Below are 26,938 nucleotides of genomic sequence, written 5' to 3' on the forward strand. Positions count from 1 at the left end.
TAAAAGTGTTCTGGAAGGATTTAAACTTTCAAAATTTGAGGAAAAAAGTTTTTTTTTTAGTTTCTCGGACTTTTTTCGAAAACCGTTTGTCGCACGAGAAAAAGTAATACAACATAAAAGATGCTTCTTGTCCGAATCTACAACTTTTGTTTGACATATTTTTTTATTTAATCAATAACTTGGAGGATATTATATAAAATCGACTTCGCGAGCTGTTAAATAATGATTTAAATGTTTAAGGGCCCAGGGGCACCCTTTCCCGTTATCCGATCGAGCTCAAACTTTACACGCATTTTTTGTTAATTATTTCCAACTATTCTGGAGCGTGCCCCGAAGAAAATCTTGAAAAAAAAATTTACCAAGAGTAAATAAGATCCACCCTAGAGTATGTATGCAGGACACAGAGTGTGTCAGAACGCACTGATTGTATTATTAACTAAAAATAGACGGAATAATTTATTTTACCTTTCACTAGTAATTTTACCTGTTTATCTAAGGCTCTCTTTGCTTCCTCCTCCTCTTCTAATTGGTCATGTAGACTTTCCTTTTCACTCTCTAGTGCTCTTAATTTCGAGCTTAGAGCTAATTTTTGTCTAGTTTCCTCTTCAAGTTGCTGTTGGAGTTCTGTAAATTGAGACTCGCATGTTGCTGAAGCCTTTAAGGCCGCTGAAGCCTTCAACTCTGCAGCTTCTAATTGCTGCATGATGCTTTCAGATTCTTGTTGCAATTTCGTCACCCTTTCTACTAATTCTTGCCTGTTCCTTTCGACTTCAGCGAGTTTTGCATTCACCTCAGCAAGCTGTTGTTCCGCCTGCTTTCTCCTTCTGTCCGACTCTTGCCTGCTGGCGCTAACGGATCTGAGCTCCGTTGCTAAATCAGCGTTTTCGGCCTCTAACGTTGCCTTTGCCTTTTCCAGAACAGCTTTAGTCTTTTTCAACGCATCCATCTGTTCGTTCAAAGCTGTCAACTCTTGTGTATGCTTATGACGCATATCCGCCAACGTTGCTTCATGCATCGATGTCTCTTCTTCCAGGTTCTTCTTTAATGTTGCCAATTCCTGTTCTCGTTTACTTCTCAATTCCTGTTGCGCAGCCGTCGTATCTAAAGAATCTAATAGCTCGTTCTTCAATGCTTCTAATTCCTCATTTAGATCCCGTTTTAATTTCTCTGCCTTGCTTCTGGCAGCTTTTTCAGCTTCCAGATCTTCCTGAAGCTCAGCTAACTGAGACTCTAATTCACGAAGAGCCTTTTGAGCTTGAGCCTTTGCAGCCCCTTCTTCGTCCATCTTTGCCATCACTTGATTCAATTCCTCTTCGCGTTTTCCGAGTTGCAGCTGAAGTTCCTCTACCTGGAAGAGATTTATTAAAATTACTATTTTGTACGCTATTGATTCCTTTATTCCTGTTAAACTCATTAAAACCGTCAACGGAAAGAAAGTTATATTACTTTTTAAAGTTACGTTACCTGCGTCTTTCTTTCCGTAAGTTGCTCTTTCAAATCTGACACCTCAGTTTCTATCTTTCTCTTTGATCTATCTACTTCTTGTCTTTGTTGATGATCTTTCAATAATCTTTCTTCGAGATCTGCAATTGTCGCTTCGTGTTTAGCTTTCAATTTTGATAAATGCTTCGCCTTTTCTTCCTCCTCGGCAAGTGTCTGCGATAAATCATTTGCCCTTTCTTCAAGAATTTTCTTCTCCTTCAATAACTTTTGATTTGTATCGTCAGAAAGCGCAAGGTCTTCCTCAAGTTTCTTTATTTTCGCGTCGCACTGTACTTTTTCTAATTGCAACTTTTGCCTGGCAGCCTCCTCCTCTTCCAGTTGTTCCTCGAGGTCGCTTATGTTTAATTGCAATTTCTTCTTTTCTTGTGTCAACGCGGCACTTCTCTCTTCTTCCTCCTCGATTCTCGCCTCCAGATCATGAAGTATCTCTTCTAGTTCTTGCTTCCTTGCAGCCAGTCTTGCTCGCATCTCTTCTGCTTCCGCGCATAACTCAACTTCAGCCTGCAATTGCTCCGCCAGCATAGTTTTCTCCTCCATGGCTTGCTGATACTTTCGTTCGTACTCTTGCGCAGAATGCAACTGCAGCTCTAACTTGTCGCGCACTTGCTTTAATTCATCTTCCTTCTGAGTCAATTTCTCTTCCTGTTTAGTTACCTCGAGAAGTGGCTTTACTTTAGTATACAAACGCCACCACTGCCAATTCCGAAGCTTTAAATATGCTGCGCAATTTCTTTGAATAATTCTGATGGCGTTCAACTGTTGCAGACGTTTCTGATAGTTCCTGCGGGCAAGGAAGCCGCGGCAGAACGCTTGGAAATTGACAATTATATCAGTGATCTTGTAATCACGTTCTTCTTCAAGATGAGCCAAAACTCCAGCACGGAAGAAGATTTTTGACTGACCGACACGATAGAGATTAGGATCGAGTTCAAGGGCTTGAATCTGAAATGCAGATGTTTAGACGCTTTTAATAAATCTTCAAGTTTGGAAGAGATTCAGAATCAATGGCACAGTTGAATTCTGATTTATAATAACATTCCTTAAAAATCTGAAATCACCGAGTTAATCTTTGAATACAAATTCTTTTGTGAGACTGTTCTTAATTAGATCACCGATTGATACATAAACATCAATTCTGCCACAATTCTCATCGCTGGCATCAGGGGCGGCTTTAGCATACTTGGCACCCCGGGCAAGATTATCATGGCGCCCCTTCAAGGGCACGAAAATCAATTAGCAGAACGTATATAAATAAATAAACGTATACAGCGGCGCCCCTACAGATTTAGCGCCCCGGGCGATTGCCCTACCTGCCCCCCCCCCCCCGCTCCAAAGCCGGCCCTGGCTAGCATTAATAAAATTTATTAGAATGAAATACTTCGACGAAAGAATATACTTACCATCTTTTCGCACGCCTTCTTTCCATCCATGAATCCTTTTGGAATAGCATTCGGTGTTAAAAGTTCGTATCTTTGTCTGAACTCCTGGAATGGTATCCTATTCGGAAATCCTTGACGGCAAATCCTAATGCCTTCCAGAACTCCGTTGCACCTCAGTTGATCGAGTACCAACGGTGCATCGATCTTTCCAGCCCTCTTCTCGTGATTCGGTATGATACATCTCACAAAATTAGGATTGGTATTTCTAAGGGTGACCATTAGCTTCGCCAACTGTTCCTTGTACAATTGAGAAACTGTTCTGAACATCCCCTTCCTTGTCCTTGCGCCAAACTGTGTGTCGGTTAACGCTTGCTGGGCCATCCCCACGATTTCTGCATCCTTCCAAATGTGACAGACGAATGGATCCTGCGAGTTTTGTAGAAGACTGACAACATTCTCGTTCAGAGGATCCATATTCTTCATTAGCCATTTAGCGGCCGAGTAATCAACTTTCCCGGCGTAATGTATGATAGCGAAATCCGCGACACCTCTGAAGTCTGTTTTCATAAACTTCGGGTGAACGCTGTGAGCACCTACTAGCTTTTCAACAAACGTTTTATCCGTAGCTTTGGGGAACCAACATTCTTCGTCTAGCAGTGCCATGATACCTGTTTCGAAAGTAAGATATGTTTCTCTTTAGTATTTTCTAAAATAATTACGTCAAGTTATTACCCAAAGAATTAATTGTACATTGTAAAAATTGTTTCAAAAGGACATTATACGTGACAAAAAAAGAATACAGTACGCTTCCTTAAGGGGGTTTGCGCCTTGTTGGGCCGAAAAAAAGGTAATTCTTTGTGAATTTTTTCTACAAAAACGGTTCGACAAATTAATTTGAGGTTTGGCAGGCTGTTTTATTGAATCTTGAACTATTGTTCTGAATTTTTGTGTGACAGTGAAAAAGAAAACATGGCAGATACAAAGAGAGCGTTGAAAAATAAACGGGTGGTCCTGGCGTTGACGAAAAGTACTGTAAGGTTTCTCCGAAACACAAAAAAGAAAAGAGATTCTTAATCTATATGAATGTAGCTATCGGTGGTAGTAGATTTATTGCCGTATCTGTTACCGTTCCTTTTTTATTTAAAGAAACTTTCCCGATTTTGCGGCAAAACCTGTTTCAGACTCAAATCAGGACGCTTCGCCTTCTTCAAAAGGCTACCATTTTAACATTTTTTTATATTTATTAATAAATCTACTACCACCGATAGCCACATTCATATAGATTAAGAATCTCTTTTCTTTTCTGTCTTTCGGATAAACCTTACAGTACTTTTCGTCAACGCCAGCACCACCCGATTATTTTTCAACGCTCTCTTTGTATCTGCCATGTTTTCCTTTTCACTGTCACACAAAAATTCAGAACAATAGTTCAAGATACAATAAAACAGCCTGCCAAACCTCAAATTAATTTGTAGAACCGTTTTTGTAGAAAAAATTCACAAAGAATTACATATTTTTCGGCCCAACAAGGCGCAAACCCCTCTTAAATTAAAATATACACATTCGAAGAATCGAACTGATGTAAGCTACTTTAAATTAGCACAATACATTTTACGAACAAAGATAAACAACTCAGTTTCAGATCAAGTAACATCTGTAAGAGTTTTAAAACGAAATCAGCGAAAATCGGAAAAGACGATAAAATTCCATTGCGTGACAATGTGAATAAAAGATACTATCAATATGTTTCGAGAGAATCTTTCTCTACGTTAATAGTATTTGGTTGTGTATTACTAGTAGATCAATTAAACTAAGATTTTTAACGTACCCATAGGTTTGTCAATCAAATCAATGGTTGGCTGCAAGTCTAACCCAAAATCGATGAATTTCCACTCAATCCCCTCTCTTTGATATTCTTCTTGCTCCAGAATAAACATGGTATGGTTGAATAACTGTTGTAGCTTCTCGTTCGTGTAATTGATGCAAAGCTGTTCGAAACTGTTCAGCTCGAATATCTCGAAGCCAGCCATATCCAGAATACCGATGAAACTTGCTCCCTGCCTTTTTGTCCGATCCAACGACCTGTTGATTCGGTTCACAAGCCATCTGAACATTCTCTCGTAACAGGCCTTCGATATTGCTTCTACCGCAAACTCAACTTGCTCCTTTGTCTGTGCTTTCGTTACGAAATCTCTGCCCACTTTGATTCTCGGCTTCAAAAATGCCTTTGTCATTTCCGTGACGCTTAAGCCCAGCAGATGTGAAATCTTTTGGGCGACCGTGTTATCCGGCAGCGTAGCTTGATCGGAATTCCTTTCTTGCCGGAACTGCATCGAGCCGAAAAGCATTACCGCGGAGACTATACGGAAGATCGAAGAGAAGTCTTCGTTCGTCATGCCCATGATGTGCATGGACGTTACGGTTGAGAAGAACTCGGCAGAATCGTCCACTCCCGGAACTGGTAATGCGCCGTTTGAGAGGAATGGATAGTGTTTCGGGTCCTCCAGGATGAATTCCTCTGAAAATTTAAAAAAATGCTCAATTCCTATATTCCTTCGCATGGTTAAAAACAAAATGTAGACAGTGTTAGAAAGCTTGGAATAATAGGGTAGACCGGGGGCGATTGTAACACGTTAAATACCTCAAAACATTTGATAGATATTAACACAAATTTTGGATATATCATGAAGAATGACATTTCGAATATCCTATCAGTATAGATACACAATAGACATGCATAGTGAAGAAAATAACTTTTCTATACCCTAAAGTAACTTTCCCTTACTGATTTAAAATTGTAATATAAATACTCCCTTTGCAAGTACGTGTTTTCTCTATTTTTTAATATTTAATCTGGCCATTTTTAAAGTAATACTGATCGTTACTTATCACTTTCAAGTGTCTCGTTACTAAAAATTTATAATTTAAGTTTAAAAACCTGGTCGGGGGGCGATTGTAACATAGGCAGATTAATAATATGGTCTTGTTTGCATGGAATCCTATAGCACAGCACAAGCAAACGAAATAAAAAATGGGTGCAATGTACTGAGTGTAAGGGTTGATCACATGAAGGATTGCACCAGCCAAAACGTTTTCTATTTCTGTTACAATGGCAACACCACATAATTGGTTATAAATTTTACATTTTTTAATTTATTATTATAATTAAAATCAATGAATATTTTAATTTTGTAAAGTTAAATCTGTGCTACTATCGACTCCATGCAGTGTTACAAGCGACCCGGGGTCAGGGACGATTGTAACACTTTCTCCGCTTCTCATTTTATATTAATAACCGGAATATCACTTGACATACAGCGAAACTGTTGTGGCTCAAATAAAGTCAGACAAGTTAGCAACATTTTCGTAAAAAAAAAACTGTTGTAACTGCAATAGTTTTCGAGTAATCCTATTCCAAAGTGAAACTGTTACTACCGCCCCCGGTCTACCCTACTATTACTATTTCTGACTAATTTACATGAATTCTCTAGCTTGAACAACTAACTCTCCATTGTGCCTTAATTTCTATAAAAGGTAGGATCTAATTCTTGTTTAAACTTCTTCTATCCTCTTTCTTAACTAGTTTCAGAAAATCACACAGCTGTCTAGCTTTTTATATCTAAGCTTAATTGAAATTTGATTGGCGAGACTAATAATCAATTTTTGGTGCCCATTTCGTATAGAAAAATTGGTGCAGTGGGCACTCAAGAATCGGTGCTTGAAATGATACGCTGCCTAACATTCCACGTCTCCATTTACCTTCAAGTCAGGTAGCACGGCTGAGTCATCTATGAAGGAGGTAGTTTAAAATCGTTTCTATCCCGAAAGGACAGGGCTAATCGAGGAACGGTGATTCGAGTATGGATGAGAATGTCACCTGACAAGTACAACACGTAACGGGTGGAAACGCTGAGTGTCTTGAATTGGGAATATCGATTCACTCCCCCCCTCGAATAGTAACAATTATGTACGCGTTCTAATCAGATTTGGGCTTGGCCTAACTCAATAATATTTCACACAACGCGATAGGTCTATTGAAAGCTCCTTCGACTAATCTCTCTGTAAACACGCATCACGACTTCAACAGACTGAACCCAAAATCGCTACTGGAATATTAATTCTAGTGGTGTTATACTATTGTATAAAGAAAACTCTTTCTAGCGATATACTTTCAAATCAAATTCATGTAACAAGAAATGACAGCGTGAATGAAATATGTACCGTGGTATCTTTCACGTGCTCAAAGACCATTTGGAGTTACCCGGTAATTAAAAAGATGGAACAGAAGCACGCTTCGCTTGGAATAAGTGTAGGCTAGGCTTAGACTATGAATAAAACAAGCCCCATTTAATGTAATTCCATTATTCAAATTGAGAACTGAGAAAACATTGGTTGGTAAATGAATTGAGCCACGCATTAATAAAAGTAGGGTAAAGGTACCAGTTGAGTTGACCATGTATCATTAGTTGATAACTTTCTCAGAAAAACGTGAAAAATAAGGTTTCTAGAAATGCAAAAACCTTATTTTTCACGTTTCTCTGAAAAGTTGTCAACTAATGATACATGGTCAACTACTGGTACCTTTACCCTAGTTGTTTTACAAATATGAAAAGAATTTATTCTTCTCTTTTTCTCAAAGTTCATTCATACTCAATTCACATGTACTTACTTTTCTGCTCTGGCGAAGCACCGGCGAGCAGTTGATAAAATATGTGGAAGGTTCTTTCATCTTTTGCTTGTCGAATTGCCCTCGACTTTTCTAGCAGATAAGTTTCTATGTTCGCACCGGCAATGTACCCGGAAGCGTCGAAGTTTATCCGGATGAATTTACCCTGTTTAAAAAATATTTGGCTATTAATGAAAGAAATGATTGTTTTTTTTTTTAATTTATTGTATGTTATAACAGTAAAGCGTGGGTTAGTCTGGCAGGTATACATTTTTCTATGTGTTTTGATATATTATAAGAAAGATTGTTGCAAAGGGACTTTGAATTAAATGTTTAAACTTACAAATCGAGAAGAGTTGTCGTTTTTCACTGTCTTGGCGTTCCCGAAGGCTTCTAGGATCGGATTCGCCTGCAGGAGTTGTTGTTCCAATTCACCCTATCATCAAGAATCAGTATGTTAAGTGGAGGATTAGAACTTATTTGAAAACACAAAATTTATGGCAGCCATCTCTATCAAAGTACCTCCTGAGCCTCTAATTATGTATACTTGAGAAAAAATATTTGAAAATATGTTTCAATTACTTGAAAACTCACGACACCTTTAAACGATACTTTTATAAATATAATCGATAAAGAATCGTGCTCTAAATTGCTGTAATTTACACGAACAAGGCTGAGAGAATTTATGGAGTACGTGAAAATAGAGATAATCTTTTATTGCGATAAAAAATACTTTCATCATATCAAATTGCTTATAATCTTTCCAATTCAGTAACTTTGTAATTTTTGGAATAATTTTCTTCGCGATGAATAAGAAATTAATAATGGAAACAAGACCGAAAGTTAATCATCTTTTTGAAAACGTAATTACTGTACCCTGTGATGTAACGAAAGTTATCAATTACAGTATCGTTCATTTTTACTTTACAATTATAACTAGGTACTATTCGTGTCCATTTATTCTAATAATTATAAACAATAATTCTTGCAAAATTTAGTTACGTTAACAAGATTAAGGACAACTGTGTTATTTCTTACGAATTATATATAACATCAGCGAAACCATTGAAATGTAACAGCGCTTATATATATAAGTTAACGTGAAACACAATAAGCGAAAGGAAGGCGATTGCGTTTTAAGCTTAAACTTGGGAATGCCATCCAATGTGGTGAATTGCAATTCTGTTAAACAAGCTATAAATAATACATTGATTTTAAGATGAGCAGGAAACCATCTTCAACTGTTATCATCGTTAACACAGAGACACGCCGAGCAAACCTGATTATATTTCAAACGAACCTCGGCCTTGCACAGAACGTTAAGTAAAAGAAGCGCCAAAATGGAGAAAATACGTAAGAAGCATGTTACGCCCACGCACACACACGCATATGTTAAGCATACACAAACACGAGACATAGAACACATTAATGAGTAATTTAATTGGTCGACTCTCACGTTAATTACCGCAAATTTATCCGAAACAGTTCCGGAACCCTGCTATCCAACGAGCAGCGGGGGAAACATGGGGGATTTGTTAGAATAACCGGGATAATTTGTTTATCGAATCAACAAGCAGTCAACTATAATGTTAAAAACTTTTTTCCCCTAATTAACGCTGGACAGTTAGTGTGGGAAATGAACCAGGCTCGGGACTATTTGAATAATTCAACATTCGAATATCCATTGAGTACTCGAATGTTACAAATATTCCTGGAATATTGCAGTCTCAGATACTACATTCGAATCTCCAAATACTCCAATTTTTCTTCGCGCAATTCTGCGTCGAAAACTGAGTAACTTTTGTCCAAACAATTTCCGATTCAACTACATTTTTCTGGAGTTCTATAAATTTATTCCTGCTTGATTAAAAATAAAATTTCCCTCGCGGAATGTTTCCTTCGGAATAGAAAACTAACCGAATGTAAATAGCTCGAATGTAACACTGAATGACTTGAATCTCCGAATCAAATTCAGTAATTGGAGTATTAAAACACTGGGCTAAGGTGAATGTCCCAATTTCTGCTGATTTAAGATGTAACTCGTTATAAAGAAGGTGTAAAAAATATGTTTGCGATGAAAACTTGCAGAGTAATTGATTAATTCTTTAATAATAAATCAAGCAACTCAACAACTATTTAAGAAACGTGTTTCAAGATGTTTAACTATTAGTAACTATTGTTTAAATAATTTAGAATTATTTCCTTGCAACTATGGTACAAACGTAACGCTTATGATAATAAGAAAAATTCGAAATGACCAGAAATGGGGACACGAGCAGAAATTGGGACATTCACTTTGCAGCCATAATTCGAATTTTATGCTAATTTGAATCCTCAGGCCGCGGTTATTCGGATAGTGAAGAATTCGACAAACAGTCCCCCACCTGTGAAATAAACATGGCTCGGGATGGGAGAGACGTGACAAATTCTTCCTCCATTGTTTTTCCTTTCAGCGAGAAATGAGGGAGCTAAATATGGTTAATGAGAGGGCTGTGCACAATTAACGAGACGCAATTACGTAAAGTGCACGCAATGCTCGAGAAAAGTTAACGAGGCTATCGAAAAAGATTTCCAAAGCCCGAAAGTGGAGGCGGTTAGTGGGCCAAGCGGTGGAGAGAAAGAGGGGGGGAAAGGGCGACAGAAAATTTATATAAAATAAACAAGACGAGACGGAAAAGAGATACACAAAGGAGAGGCAGATAGCAGCGTGTACATCGCGCGAGTGGAGTGTGTTGATCATTTTATTATTGACTTACTATGATTAACGCCGGACTCGGTGTCTAGGTGTGTCGTGGCCGCCGAAAGTCAGCACCGGGAATAAAAGAATTTGCAAAATTAAATTCACGAGCCTCGGTGTCGACGAGTCCAATTTTCAATCGAGCTTGTCTCCCACGTTCGTTTTCGGTGAGACCTTTTCTCTTTCCTTTCACATCGGTCGACAAAGTCTGTCGAGTTTTAATTCAACGTTTCCATGCAGAATTAACAATCAACAAATGGCGCGATGGAAACGTCGAGTAAAATTTCCAGGGTGCGTAAATTAATTCTGTCTCCTATCGTAACGAATTAGTGGTTCATTACATCAGAGACGATGAATACAGTTTGATATTAAATGGAAAATTAATTCTGAAACATCGCACTCTGGTGGTAGGGCGTGTCGATTTTATGGGCACAATTTTTGAAAATTTTAAAGTCACAAAGTAATGGTGTTTTTAATCTTGAATCTGAAACTATCTTCAGAAATTGATTTTTTGAGCGAGGTTTAGCTACTTCAAATCACGGTTGAAGAAAGTGAAGATTAAGTAAGATTTAACTAGAAACAATATATTAATACTGCTTAGAGTCTTGCTTGCATAAAAGCATGAAAATAAGAATAAAAATATGTGGGAAGTAGTGTTTATTACATTCACGTGAGAATGTATGGAAATGTGTATTTATTACAAAATGGGAATATATGTAACAGATCTTTAGCAACAGATCTAGCTATATGTCATCTATCTAGTAAATTCAATGCTATTTAACAAAGTCCACCAAAGAAGCGATATCTTGTTTGCTTCTTTTGCTGTTCATAAGCTTAATAATTAAATTTGTTTTTTTAATAATTTTAGTAATTTTAGTAATTTTCGTATTTTTCTATAATTTCAAGTGAAATTGCAACTAGGTAAATAACGTATTACACAATATTTAAAGGCAGTGCTTAATTTTAAACCAGGAATTGTACTGTCTTTCCACTGTTTGTTTTTAAAATTGAAACATTGAAAAAATTGACACACCCTAGTTCTGGTAGGAGGATTGATAAAGCGAATTAATTTCAGTGAGCGTGTAATTGCATTGGTGGATTTCAAGTTTCTTGCAGTTCGGGTGTCGCAAAGGCTGCCGCGGCTTTCATTCCAAAGAATCTCGCCTCGTAAACGATCCACGCGCAGTCGTTAATATCGAATTATGAAATGGACGCGAAAAGGGAGCGTCGTTAATATTTTCCTGTATAAGAGCACAAGTTTCGAAGCAAACGGTGAGTCAGAACAGTCCGACGAGAGTGACTCAAAGCCCAGTTAGGCCGATAAGTGGATCGTTTCACTGAAAAAGGAAAGATCCTTCGAGAGCCAGCGATCTACGATGGCCTATCGTGATCTATCGCGACCGGAGCACAGTGTTCCAGTGCCGATCGATTTCACCAACGATTCACGCACTTGTTGCGCGTTCATTTTGTCATAATCACGTACGCTCGCAAGCTACCTAGTTAATAAAACAGTCGTCGGAGTTGACAAGAAATTAACGCGTTAATCTCCTCAAGGCGACTAAATAGGCAGTCAGAAACTCGATTTTTTGTTTGTTGCATTTTTCGAAAGTAGGTGAAGCAACTAGTAATTGAACGCATGCCAGTGAATGACCATTAGGCAAAGAAATGTCAATTATAAATTTAAATATTATTATATGTTTATAAATGGAGTCTAGTTGCACTTTTAATATCCTATGTTTTTAGTTACGTGTATTTAGCAAACATTAATAAGTACAGTTCTTATTAAAAGTATGCGGTCATTTACTGGGCTTCTACACGTTTTGCATTTTATAATTGTTTTTTTTTTTAATTATGATAAGAATGACTCTAGTAGCACAAAATATTGAATACACATATATCCAATATTGAAACGAGGTTCAATAGGTTTCTAATATTTAAATATACATACAATATTTATTCTAGATTAAGAAGCAAATATTTTTTTCCAAATGTACTGGAAATATTCATTTTATATTAGAAAACAATATTTTTGTCCAAATATAAATAAAATATTAATTTAATATTAGAAACAAAATATTTTTGTCCAAATATGAGTAAAATATTTATTTAATATTAGAAACAAAATATTTTTTCCCGAATATTCGGGAAATATTCATTTTATATTATGAAAAATACATATATTTCAAATATAAAGTAAATATTTATTTAATGGTAGAAACAAAATTATAAAAAAAAAATAATTTTTTTCAAATATAAAGTAAATATTTACTTTACATTTTTTAAATATTAATTTAATATTTCATGAATACTTATTTCACATTTTCTGAATATTTACTTTACATTTTTTAAATATATATTTTACATTTCCAGAATATTTATATCGGAACTCTGAATATTATTTTCACATTTTCAGAATATTTGCTTTACACTTTCTGAATATTTCTTTTATATTCCACGAATATTTAGTTCATATTTTCAAAACATTTATTTCACATTTTCAGTATGTGTATATAATATTTGTAATCAATATTTTTGTCATATTAAAAAGTGTGGCCAAAGAAATATTTTTATAATATTTGGAAAAGATATTTAACCAATATTTTGTGCTACTAGGGAAGTATTCATTTTTATAGAAATTTCAAGAAAAATAAATTTAAATGCAATTTCAACAGCTGTTTTGTTGTTATACGTAAATATATTCAAGTATTAATTTCAAAGGTCCATAGATCCAACAATTCGGTCATTCACTGGTTGGTTTACCCTAACACCCTTCTCAAGTAAAATGCCGTGTGGTTTATGTTAAAATTTGAAGTATACTAATTCCTCTTCCGAAACTTTAAACGCTTTTGTCTTGGAATCATATTCCTTCTTCGATTTGCAGTGATTGCAAAAAAAACGGACGTACAAATCTATTAAAAAAAAAATTCACATCTGTGAAACATGTCTAGTTACAACCTGGACCTAAGCATAAGTCTGTGAAAACTCCTATTTTAATAAAAAAAAAAATAATAAATAAAATGGCTCTTCTTCCCTGGCGAAAAATCACATTTTTTAAAAATTTCTTATAATTTTGATTTCTTTTTCTTTTTTAATAGGTTCAGGGCAGAATGGGGGCCATGGCAAAGTATCAATTTCAGAGGAAATTTCACAATTCAATTTCTTACGGCCAGAATCACTGCAAAATTACAGTGGCTCCAGAAAAAACAGCTATATATCAGGCAACTGTAGCGCTGCCATACATACGTATTTATTATTCAAATAATTTTTTTTTTACTGTTTATAGTATTAACAAACATTACCCAAAAGTACTAGTCACAATTTGTATTCATCTCGTTGTAATTAATTCGCAAAAAATACTTGATTTTCGAGCGATCTGACTGCCTAGACCCCTTAACGAGTAACTCAATACGTAACCAGCGTTGCATATTTCATTCACGCGAAATAACTCTTGCAATGCAATGCTAACTTTTTCCTCTGGAGCTGCAAGCCTTTATGAATCAAATAAATTGAATTGGTTCGTTGGAATATCTTTTGAAACTCTGTAAAAATTGTATAGTTTGACGAGATAATTATGGTAATGGTTTTGTTTGTACTTTCATTATGGTGAGAGTTGTTGAATTTTGGTTACTACTTAGGATTTGTTCGACTACCTGAGTTGAGATAAAATCTTAAGACTGTCGAAGCTATTCACATCATTCCGTCTTGCTAATGAGGGTAATGTCTTCGTTTTCTCTTTCAGAACGTTTGTATATTTATCTCCATTGTTCCCCGCCAATTTTATCTAAACGCGGAAATAGAGGACGGAAGCCCGTCATTCGTTATCGTTTAACGATAGTATAGGTGCAACCTCTTGCACAAAACTCTGAAGATTATCATGATTATTGTGGCAAATTCTGATGTTAACGACCGACAGGAAATATATCCTTAGTAGCACAAAATATTGGTTAAATATTTTTTCCAAATATTAAAGAAATATTTTTTTGACCACACTTTTTAATATGACAAAAATGTTGATTCCCAATATTATATGCAAATACTGAAAATATGAAATAAATGTTTTGAAAATGTCAACTAAATATTCGTGGAATATAAAAGAAATATTCGGAAAATGTAAAATTAATATTTAACAAATTTAAAGTAAATATTTAGTTTATATTTGAAAAAATATATTTTTTATAATATAAAATGAATATTTCCCAAACATTCGGGAAAAATATATTGTTTCTAATATTAAATCAATATTTTATTTATATTTGGACAAAAATATTGTTTTCTAATATAAAATGTATATTTCCAGTACATTTGGAAAAAATATTTGCTTCTTAATCTAGAATAAATATTGTGTGTATATTTAATTATCAAAAAGAGATTGAACCTCTTTTTAATATTGGATGTATGTGTATTCAATATTTTGTGCTACTAGGGATGTTATCAAAATTCAGTTTCAGTTTAAATGATTCAAGTTATTTTATTTTAACCCTCCATAATCCATTTTATTTTTAGAAATATATGTATATAGGTACACAGTAGGATGTTGATAAACAATGCGAGTTGTTTAGAAATTAACAGATGAATTTAATTTACCTTCAAATGAAAATCTAATTACAAAATAAAGTTTGGTGACTTTCAAATTACAATGGCTGCGAATAAAGTATTTATTCTTTGTCTTATTATTCCCTATAAGAGTATAGGAAAAAAATATATGTTTCTCTGTAAGAGAAACTTCGATGACCTTCATATCTTGCAAAAAATGTAATTAAAAAACGATTTTCCTTTTTATCATTTTGTTTTTTTGTTCGAACAATTTAACACTGTCTTAAAGAGTGTTTTCATCTATCTATACAGAATAAAGATATTTAGGTATTCGATCCCTCAAGGTTAATTGGAATAAAAATTACCATCGTAAAGTGTGAATGTAACTTGGTTCGTTTAATAGTAAGACGCAGCCTTTCGAACAATTTCTTAAAATTCTATCACATTCGCAAATTTGATTTCGTGTCATTTGCTTCTTATTTAATATGCTTCACGCCTAATATTTTCCTTTCGCATCACGTATTTCTGTTTACTTTGATCTACTTAAATTTACCTATAATTTTACGAAATCGATGAAGCATCATGCACGGAAAAAAGAAAAGGAAGAGTATGTACAGAAACATTCATGCACTGGATCAAATTTACAAAGATCATTATGATCTACTTTATAATCAAACTTCTGTTTTAATTTCAATTTTTATAATGATTGGTCAGAGTAACTACTTCGCTCGTAATTCGAGCAACATTAGGGTAAATTTTTGCTTCGTTACTGGACTGCTACATAATTTGGAATATATTATACAGTATAAAAAATAAATTCAGAAAACAAGTTTGTTATTTAGTGATAGTCAATGTCCTTATATTAAATAATGTTTAAGTTGGACGAACCAAAGTTTTTACCAGTGCAGTCTGTGTCCAGCGTCATGTAACTGTCGATAAAATCGAGAAACTGATAATTCTATATGAAAAAAACAAATGGCAAATGTAGAAAAAAAATCTTTTTTATAGAAGGTCCCGTTATCGAGGAGTATGACTTTGAATATTTCTTCTCTATAAATTACTCGTGTGTGCTCATATTTATGTGTTCAATGATCACAAATTTTAATTTAAAAATTACTTAAGGAATCAGATATTTTTGTTAAGCTTAATATTTTAGCTTAAAAACTGCAAGAAACGTGAGATTCTAATGTGAGAATTATATCAGTATGTCATCTATTACATGATATCCTCTAACATACTGATAATTCTATCATACCGATTAAATGATAATGCCTGGAAGTAAGCCAGCAGTGCTAAACCAAAACAAGTCTTAATACTGGCAGATATCGAAGTGAAGTACGCGTGTACCTACTCGATAAATATTCAGGAAATTATTTGTCTCGAAAACGAAGCCTCTTGTTGCGACAAATTTTTGTGAAAATCAATCTGAAGATCAAACTGAAATCAATTACTGGACACCCTATATGTTTCATTTAACAATTCGAAAAGCTACGTTACTGGATTTTTACAAGAGTTCTTGAGGATTTTGCAACATAATAATTAATTATGTGTTTTAACTTTTGATGAGGTGGTGAAGTAATTGTTAAAATAAATAGTTTCTTTGCGAAATCATCATATGGCGATGGAGATTGTATTTTTATTGGTTCAACGTTTCGAAAAACATGTTTTGTAAAACAGAGAAGATATAAAATAGAAAATATTTATTTAGAATAATTTCTGTGTGTAATAGCTAAGATTTTGGTTTAATAATAAGCAACTGAAAAAGAACGTAGAAATGATCTTTAGCTTGCATTTTTAATTTCCAGCACAAAAAATATAACTTCAATAACTCAATAATTAAATACTAGAACGAAAATGGTTATTATTTGATTAATTAATTTGCTGGTCCTGCACAGAAATATATATATATTTTTAACAGCATAGTTTTAGGAAAATATATAACATCTCTTTCTTTTATTAATAAGTTTAATTATTACAAATACCTTCGAGTGTCTTTCTTTTCAATATTTATGCGATGGATTATTGCATAAATGTTTCTCAAATCAATTCTTCGTTTTGTTTACGACGAACGTAGATATAGCAGAGAAAACAAATATTCTTTTAAATTCTAACTTATGGAAGAGACATCTCAGGGAAGGAAATTCTATCTTTACGTGAATATGTTCATCTATCGATTGATTGGCAAACGCGTGGATTCAGACTATTTTGCATACATAGGAAAGAGGACCAGTGCAAAGAGAAATATTTTTAAAAATGTGCAAACGTGTCTTCCACTATGAGAGAAAGTATATACAATTCAGTAAAGCTAGAACAGTCCTCGTCTTATTGTACAAATGGTATTCTTATTTTTCCATCACAATGATAAATTCAACTCTATGAAAAAAAGAGACTCTCACCACGATAAACCCCAAACTTGCAATGAAATTTATATCTTCTAAAAAAAAAAATGAAAAAGAAAAAAGAGAGGGAAATAGAGGCATTCAGTTATTAACTTACCGCGTTAGATTTTGGTTTCGAAGCGGCGACGTACGCCAAATATTGGATCACTTTCTTCGTGTTTTCAGTTTTACCTGCGCCAGATTCACCGGTGCATAAAATCGACTGGTCCTCGCGGTCTATAAACAGAATATTACGAGAAATATGTCGAGGTTAAAAAAAGAGAAAAATTATATAAACTACTTATAGGTGGTATTATTAATTGTATGAACAATTAAATACATTAAACCCTGCGTGTGCTTCATTTTCTGGCAATTTAATATGCCGCATAGGGTTTGTACAAAAAACGAATTTTGAAAAAAAAAAACGGTTTTCGAATTGTCAAAAAAAATATATAATTAAAATAGTAAATAAATATTTGTACTTATTTTAAAAATGTTCAGTTTCCTTAATATTTATGGAATTACAAAAAATATAACAGAATAAAATATACTGTATCTATACAAAACCAAATAAATAAGTAAAAATTAAATTAACTAAAATCCGTGCAATTTATGAGTTCATTTAATATTTAGGGATCTACAAAAATATAACAGAATAAAATAGACTGCGTACAAAACCAAATGAAAAAAAAAAATAAAATTCGAACAAACTATAAATTTTTTACAGTGGTAGCAAATTATAAATCTTTATTCCATTTAGTATTTTTCTTCAGAAAATATGAACTCACGAATACAGTTTTACAGTAATGAGTAGACTGTTACATACTACAATATGCTTGTGTCCGAGGCGAGTTTCAAGTAAAAATGTTAACGTTTCTAATTAAATAATTAATTCATTTCTGCATATTAATTCTAATATATAAAACCGTTTTTTTTTTTTAAATTCAAAACCCGGTTTTCCAATTTTACAAATTCATAAATAAAAACTGGTTTTTAAACCCGATTTTTAAAAACCTAGAAACCCTAATGCTGCACGTCAGACTTTCGCGGTCATCCAGATACATTTGATGTCGCGTGATAAAACATTTTAGCTGCAAATCGGTCCGTGCGTGGAACAATTGATTATTAACCTCCGTGGATGACCTAATTACTACGTATACTGTATACTTCGAAGACAATTGCAAATTTTTTAGTTAAAACTTGAGAAAATACTTTGCCCTTATAAAACCACAAAATCAGCCGCCCACGAGTCAAAATTTACTTTGTTGAACGCAACTAAATAAACATGATAAGTTGATAGGTAAGTCTATACGAATGACAAACGAAATTGGATGAATCAATAGATGGAATGGGGGCTAAACGAACGAATGGACGAATTAATTGAAACGCCAAACGAGTCGAATATCACCATGACTGCATAAAGGAGTAAATGAATGAACAAACAGACGGGCCAATTACCTTGAAGCATGGAACGATATGCAGTGTCCGTGATGGCAAAAACATGGGGTGGAACCTCGTGTCTCTTGATACCCTTATACCTCTCCATTATCTTTTCCGTGTAAATTGACAGCCTCTTGTATGGATTTACCACCACGCAGAACAGCCCTGAGTACGTCTGCAATCACATAAGCGCACCCGCTGGACATATCAAATCGAACATAAAAGTCGATGATTGCAAGTTCTTTGCTCTGACTCCCCTCCCCTCGCAGCATCCTTAACGATCTTGGCGGACGAGAAATTTATCAATCGTGTTTAATCAAACAGGGGTAGTGCAGAAAGCTCGAGTCATTGATTTGGTTTAATTTTTGTTTACATATAGTTAGTAAAGGTCGCGTGTAATAATATATTTATAATTGTTGGTGCGAGAAAATCGAGTCGAATGTTTGGCATTAGCCGATTCTGTAGGTACGTAGATCTGCGTATAAAAAAATATAAGTAATTTAAGTATTTTTATTTATTTTTTATTTGTTGTTGATTGTAGTAACACTGTTTGAGTTTTTGTTACAATTTATTAAAGAACTTTAATAAAGATTTTAAGATATTTCATCAATTTTGTTTGATTCTTAAAACACTGTACTTTAATATAAAAATTACAAAGTTAAAAAAAATATATATTCTGAAACCGTGCTTTTTTTACGTTTCAATTTGGGGTATTTTTCACCCGGTAGCGACAACCTGTATTACAATATGGGGTGCGCCTCCCGCCGGGTTAAATATGCATTTGTATCAGAAAATAACAATACTGCGATATAGTAACATATAGTTCGTAGTAGGGCTGGGACTATTTGTCGAAATTTTCGGTATTCGAATACTTCAGTTGCTCAATTGTTTGGCGAATATAATTCGAATACTATTCGAATATGTAAGTATTCGAATAGTATGGTGTGAATTATAAATCAGGTTCTTTAGGTTCATTTGTCAGGGTGAAATCCTGTAAGCTAATTTTGACCCACTTCACACCATACTATTCGAATACATCAATATTCGAATAATAACATTCGAATTCAACTGAAATATTCGAAGTTTATTCGTAGCATTCGAATACTCCAATATTCGAAGTTTATTCGTAGCATTCGAATACTCAAATATTCGAAGTTTATTTGTAGCATTCGAATACTTGTAAAATATTCGAATATTAAATTATTCGAATAGTCCCAGCCCTAATCTAGATCATATAATTCGAATATCCAAGTATCTAAACACTATTCGAATATTTAAGTATTCGAATACTATTCGAATATTTAAGTGTCCGAATACTATTCGAATATTTGAGTATTCGAATGTTATAATTCGAATACACCAGAATAGTATTCAAATACTTATATATTCGAATAATAACATTCGAATACTCAAATGTTTATTCGTATTAAAATATTTAATTGTATTTATCATTACCTTTATGTACGTGCAGCTCATTTTGATTTTACATCTTTTTTTATTTTATAATTATTATTATCTTCTATTTTTTGTGATTTATTTGATTTCATGTACTTGGTGTAATTTTTTTACTTTTCTGAAGTTTTTTATGGATCTGCTATACTTTGAAGATAGTTGCTACTGATTTGTTAGTAAAGATCTAATCAAAGGACCATTTATGATCCCAACTTTAAATTTTAGAATATCATTTTTGAAAATGAGAATGGACCAGTTAACAGGCGAATAATTCCAAATTTCGCTACTTCTAGTAGCAAGTGTACTGGATACTGTTATTCCTTTGAAAAATAATTACGCACTTAACACAATAAAGTGGTTATTACCACTTGTTTCACTCATAATATGAAAGATAATTGAAAATAACTGATTTTGTAAAGTTAACATCTATTGATGAATGAAGTACGTATTAATTAACTGGATATTAACACGTTTTGCGTCTGTTATGTAAAGTCACGCGTTTTTTTGTATACTTTTACTAGTGAAAATAGAACAAATATTAGAATTTAACATAATCAGAGCTTGACACGTGATACATATGTCTTCAATTATTATAATTTCATATCTAAATATTGAGTACATTCCAGTTGCAGAATTTTTTGTTAACTGTGATTTTAAATCGAAACACAAGAACTTGCATCGACGGTTAAACAAGTTTCGTAAATAGTAGTTGCGAAATCTGTTACCATATATCTTCTATAACAATTTTCTTTATCAAAGAGGGAAACCATTAAAAGGAATTTCTTAATTAATCAAATTATGGGATAACAGCTCTCCACACTTTATTTGCAATGCTCCGCATGAAATATAAAGTTTATTCAGTTTCTTGGTAAATTCTCAGACGATATTGCAATTTAATAACTGACCTCCATAACGACAAATAACACTAAGCAAATATTTCAATCGTTATAGCTGGCTAGATAACGGATCAATGGTTAACGAGCCAAGTATATATCAATTAAAATTGTGACAGTGTTAACGATCAAAAGTAAAGACTTTGAAGTGTTTTCTAAACTGCAAGATAAATCAAATATTTCAGTGTCCTTTCTAGATAAAATAAAATGAAAAATTCTTTTTAATACTTGGACACAATTGTACATTCACTTTCATTATTTTATTCAAATAAAATTCTCATAGTTATTGGAAAAATATATTGGTTCTACTTTAAAATAAATGACAAACAAAATGATATTAAACCAGACGGCAATTAATTTCCCAATGATAGAAAATATAAAGAAATGTAAAAAGACGTTTCGTTATCATTTTTTATACAGAATCTTAATACTCTCTTAAAAGTCTCATTCTGTTTTTAAAGGAATTTAGAAAGAAAATACTCCCGCTAAGAAAAAAGCTGTCCACAGATTTGTAACCAAGGATAAATTGGTTAAGGGGACTTTTCGGTGTAAAAGTCGATTTCTTTTTATTTCATTTTTTCGAATGTTCAACCTTTTAGGAATACGTGATTAAAAGGATTTTTTGAAATTTGTAAATTCCCGAAGTTATAGGCATTTGAGTAGCGACAAATGCATGGGTAAAACCCGGCCACTCGGCACTCACGTAAAACTTTAAACGCGTTTTTCTCGAAACAGTGTTCTGAAAACGGTGGGACCTGTATTTCCAAAAGTTATTATCCGATTCGACTAAAACTTTTTTTATTTTGAAGAATATACTTCTGGCTAGGGGGAAACCAGAAGAAATTACAGAAATAATATTTTTTTTTTAGAAAATAACGACGCTTGAATTTTGAAATCACTTTTTCCCTATAGTTTTCATCCTTTCAACGCCTTTGAAAATTATAAATTTTCAATTTTTTGCATTTTTTCTGGTATCCTCCCTAGCCAGAAGTATATTCTTCAAAATAAAAAAGTTTCAGTCGAATCAGATGATAACTTTCGGAGATAACAGGTCTTCAGGGATACTACTTAGGTGCCACCGATTTGGATGAATTTTTTAACCCCTCGACTTTAACGACTCCCCAGTGCCGTCTGCAATGATTAATTACAAAACAAAAAATATATTTCCATAACTTAAGACATCCTTAATACAATGCAAAAAGTCCCCTTAAATTATATATACTAGTTTTCCTTTAATTAATTCCTAAAGATCACCTATTTTGGGGGCTCTAGACCGCTAGGTCCCCTTAATCGAACGCAAGAGAATCAATCCACTGGGTCAATAATGTGATAATCTATCAAACAACGACAAAAGTATTATATTAAATGTTGTTGCTCCACATGGGATAAATAAGATCCACTAAAAAAAAAAATACAATTTTCCTATACCTTATCGAATCAATTAAACGAGACGAACGATATCTGCGCCAGGCCAAACAAAACAGCATTCAAGGATAAAACGCCTAAATAAAGTAACGTTGAGCAGGGAACGGAGAGAGACAACTAGCCGCAACTGGTTTAACAAGAATACTATCCTATTGAGGTCTGTTTGCATTCGATTATCGATTGACCACTGATACATAAAAAGTTAATTAACAGACGCTGATAACATCAATTACCCGAGCACAACAATCATACGAGACGCTGCGCTGTCCACCCAATTCTCGCGGAAGCTTGGAATTTCGTATTTTCATTCGTTTCGTGGCTGCTCGTCGGTTGACTTTTACTTCACTTCGTCCTTCTCCAATTACAGCGCGCACAAATTGCGCGCGAAGCACTTATTGCTCGAGCTGCTAGGCGCACGCATTTCAAGTGATTTGCTACGCACGCGCTGCACTTTAACCATCAATAACTCCATAAATTGATAAACGACCACGCTTCGTAGCGTAAACGAATGAATGCGAGAGCAGCGGGGGCATTGGTTTTATTTTTTCTTTTTCTCTCAGATCCACGCCTCGCGTAACGCGGTCCCCTCGCTCCGAGCACAATATTTCCCTATTCCCCGCGAAAACCGTACCCACCCTGGCGGGACATTTGCCCGTGGCGAATCATATTCCGCAAGGCGCGCCGGGTTTTATCCAAAGGTTTTTTTCTCGCCTGGATGAATAACTTACGAGTTAAACGGAACGAAAAGACGACGGCATGCGTCACCATTACGGAAAGATGAGCAAGCGGATCGGTTTACACTTTACACAAGTTCATGCCCGTGTGTAACCGCGAGAGAATGTCGAGGAGGAAATCACCAAGGGGAATTCCTACAATTTTTTCTTTGCGTGTTTTAGATTTTAATTAAGGGCGTTTTCGTCGCGTTGTTTCGGAATTTTTTTCACAAAGAACCCGTCGATTTTATTATTATCTAGTTTATTGCTATATGTTTATTGATGTTTCAGGTATTTTTACAAATTTTGTCAATAGAAAAAAATTAAAATCAAACGCAGTTGACTGCTTTAAAGTAATGGTGGGGGGAAAAAACATGGTGCCACGGTGACCATGATTGGGCTCGTTCTAGTGATCTATAACGAAAAATGAAAAGAGGTTCTTTAACTGTATGCCTGTGGCTATCGTTCCTACCAGAATGATAGAAAAATATTGAAAATTAAGCAAATGGCGGCGGTTTGAAAATTCAGTTTCGATTTTCGCACAGCTTTTCAACTTTAAAGGTCTGTGAAAGTTTGGAAACAAAATATTTTATCATAATTCTGGTATGGACGATAGCCACACGTGTGCTGATAATATATGCAAAACTTGGACAGAGTTGGTCCAGCCGATCTTGAAATATCATGGTCACCGTTTCGAAAAACATGCTTTCGAGAAAAACGCGTTTAAAGTTTTGCGGATAATTCAGACAGAAAGGTGACCTAGGAGAGTAACGGTCTCTTTGTAACCAAATGGTTGATTTTTGTGTTTAAAAAAAAAACAGAAAGGCACCCTCCCCTCACCACCACCGCCACCCCCAGAAAGAACAATCCGCCGAAATTTGCCGAAATACACTTGCAGGAATAAAACTGTTATGCGTCGCTCGTCCCGCTCATAAGAGAACATCCCGAACTAGGAAAATTCCTCCTGATTACGACGCAATTTATGTTTGCTGCCCAAATTCACTCTAAGAGGGTGTAATTGACCTCTGAAAATTCGGTTATTTTTCCAATTTTGTGTGATAACTCGGGAACTGTAAAATAATTTTTTTACCAAATGATAGATCTAATTAAAAGAAGTAACTTTTGTCTTGAAACCTTTTTTCTATCTCTTACAGTTCGCGAGTTATAACACAAAATCGGAAAATAGCCGAATTATCAGGGGTGAATTTCACCCCCTTCGGGTGAATTTGAGTAGCAAACAAAAATTGCCTTGTAATCACGAGGAAATCCCCTACATATTGACATAGTTTCAGAATTTTTGGAATTTTCCGGTTCGGGATCATCCCTTGTCAGTGACACCCTGTAGCTCTGAAAATAATACGAATTGGAAAAAATCCTTTTGCTCAGGTATTACCCACATAATGTACCTGTAGCTGATCGAATATCCTCAGGCTCGCGACAAATACTCTTTCTCGTCACAAAACCCCACCTATTTATAATATATTGATCTTCATTAAATTATTTAACTATGTTCCACCATCTCGACTATCTTCAGATTTTTATATATAATAACTCGATAATAGAGCATTATTCTTAATTTTTTTGGAGGTGGTCACTCAAAGGGTTGTTTCCATAAACCACCCCCAAAAAATTAATTATTTTTTTCTACCCTTAATAATTGATTTATAAATTTCAGAAAAATATATGAGATGCAGTTAGTATGTAGCTATTTCTCGTTTTTTTTTTCATTTAAATATCTTAAGTAGCAACCGAGAAAAAAAATAATAACGCTAAGGGCGTTTACCCCCGTATTATCCTTAAACAGGGGGGTAGCGATCTAAAACTTTACATAATGGTGTTTCAGGCATGGAGCATTGTTTAAAAAATAACAACTCCAAGAATCGGCATGAGGGCCGTTTGCCCATGCTTACCCTGATAAACCCTTTGGCGAACCAATTTGACACTGTCTGCTGTGCAGTAACACGAGAGCCAAATACACTATTAATGTTTCACGCGGTCTGCGATGCCTTAGCTCCACGTAAGAACTCCATAACAGTGCGAATTTCCGACCGTTCCATTTTCAACAAAATTAATTTAAAAAAAAAGTTTTTAATATTTTATAGTGCTTACAATGATTTCTTTAAACAGGCGAGATATGTAACTTTCTAACCAAAAAGCAGAACGGTAAAATATTAAGTTGAGTAAAATTAATTTGATATTAATATTATTAATATTAATGTCAAATAATAAGCTGTTAAAGTTAGCAATATTCTTAACTACAAATTTAATCCTTGCCAACCTAATATTAAAGAATTCCATTTTTTTTTAGAAGTACTATCACCCCAAATGCGGTCAACATTGGGAAGAAATTTTTCTTAATAAGTTCGTCTAGCTTACGAGTCTTCGTGTTTTAGAACTTCATCGCTCTGTTCATTCTACTGCGACGCAAACGTGAAGAGAACAATGCTAAAAGTGTCCGATACGTAGGACAGAGGAAAAGTTGTTTAGAAGCAGCTGCTTTTACTGCGAACAAAATTGTTGCAAGAATTCATTGTACGATAACAATGGTACCGGTAGTTGCTCGATAAGAGGTTAAATAACTCTGCCCCGTTTCAGCCGCTGATAAGGGGATAGCGGTAGGTTGGCAGCGTGTTCACTGAAATAGTGAAACGATGACTCAATTACAATCGGCACAAAGCATCTTATTGTCGTACAACGTGGTCCTTCTACAGGAACGATATAATACGTGTATCGCGACGTCCTCAAATTGCTGGCTGATAACAACGGATCACGGGATCACTGATTTCCACGGAAATGCAGCCTAAGCTACGGACTTTCTTACTCTGACCATTAAAACAATTTTTGCGTGGATTATAAATACGCATATTAATTAATATTCTAATCTGGAGGCAGACTCCACGGTGTTTCATCAAAACAAATCGCAATTCGAACCGTTGTGTGTCTTCGTTGAATTTAAACAATTTTATCTCGAACGTAATTGTCATTCTGCATTCTTAACCCTTAACTGGTACCCTGGGGTCGCTCGTGACCCCAAGCACCCAAAGTTCGATGTACAATTTTCGGTTGTCTAAGTTGGTAAACTGAATTTCTAATTAATTTTATAATAATAGTTTCACTTTCTACGCTTCTATTATATTCTACATTAAATAAGAAGAAAATATTCATAGCGGTTGCTCTAGTGTCGACTTTACAAATTTCTTAACCTTTTGTTAATATCTAATTTTAGACAGAAATTCTAATTATAGTGTATTCTATTTTTAAGCGGTTATAAAAAGTTGCATTTTATTCTGCGAAATAATTACGATTTTTTTTGTAATAATACAAGGTACGTGATAAATTAGAATATTTAACTTTCTTACCAGAAAAATACAAAAATTTATTCGAGATTGTAGATATAAATAAATGTCATTGGTATTCGAGTGTTGCAATTTTTCTCTTCTCGTTATTATTTTATATATCAACCAATTATGCAGATTTAATGGATGAGCACGTTTGCATTTTATTAATTCATTTATCCTGTTTTATATAACCATAAACAAGTTCCTTTCGGGTGCGGTATTTTATTTTAAAATATAACTTCGAATAACATGGGACTTAATTTTCACGTTTCAAAAATATTATGAGAGAAATATTTAAAAACGGCGATAGAGTTTGAGAATTATTTTACACCGCGCTAACGATGCTTCTAATTTTTACGAAATTCGTTCATAAATTTCAATAATGTGACAATCGTTTATTAATAAACGGGATGCCCCACAAATCCCGCAATACATCATACGTACGAAACGAGGTCGATTCGAAGTCCAAAAATAAAGCGAT

General features: G+C 34.3%; 1 protein-coding gene across 2 annotated transcripts in view; it reads right to left on the reverse strand.

The window, feature by feature from the left end:
• Zip (myosin heavy chain 10) overlaps window positions 1-26,938 on the reverse strand; it is a 47,090-nt gene that overhangs the window by 5,455 nt on the left and 14,697 nt on the right. For both annotated transcript variants that reach the window (XM_076809796.1, XM_076809795.1), the window contains exons 2-10: window positions 18,655-18,811; window positions 17,315-17,433; window positions 10,305-10,328; window positions 7,892-7,984; window positions 7,552-7,714; window positions 4,711-5,400; window positions 2,904-3,550; window positions 1,465-2,445; window positions 485-1,348 (exon numbers count right to left, since the gene is read on the reverse strand). In XM_076809796.1, coding sequence (XP_076665911.1) covers window positions 485-1,348; window positions 1,465-2,445; window positions 2,904-3,550; window positions 4,711-5,400; window positions 7,552-7,714; window positions 7,892-7,984; window positions 10,305-10,328; window positions 17,315-17,433; window positions 18,655-18,811 — 3,738 coding nt within the window. The remainder of the gene's footprint in view (window positions 1-484; window positions 1,349-1,464; window positions 2,446-2,903; window positions 3,551-4,710; window positions 5,401-7,551; window positions 7,715-7,891; window positions 7,985-10,304; window positions 10,329-17,314; window positions 17,434-18,654; window positions 18,812-26,938) is intronic.

This window comes from Andrena cerasifolii, chromosome 4, assembly GCF_050908995.1.
Source record: "Andrena cerasifolii isolate SP2316 chromosome 4, iyAndCera1_principal, whole genome shotgun sequence".
NCBI lineage: Eukaryota > Metazoa > Arthropoda > Insecta > Hymenoptera > Andrenidae > Andrena > Andrena cerasifolii.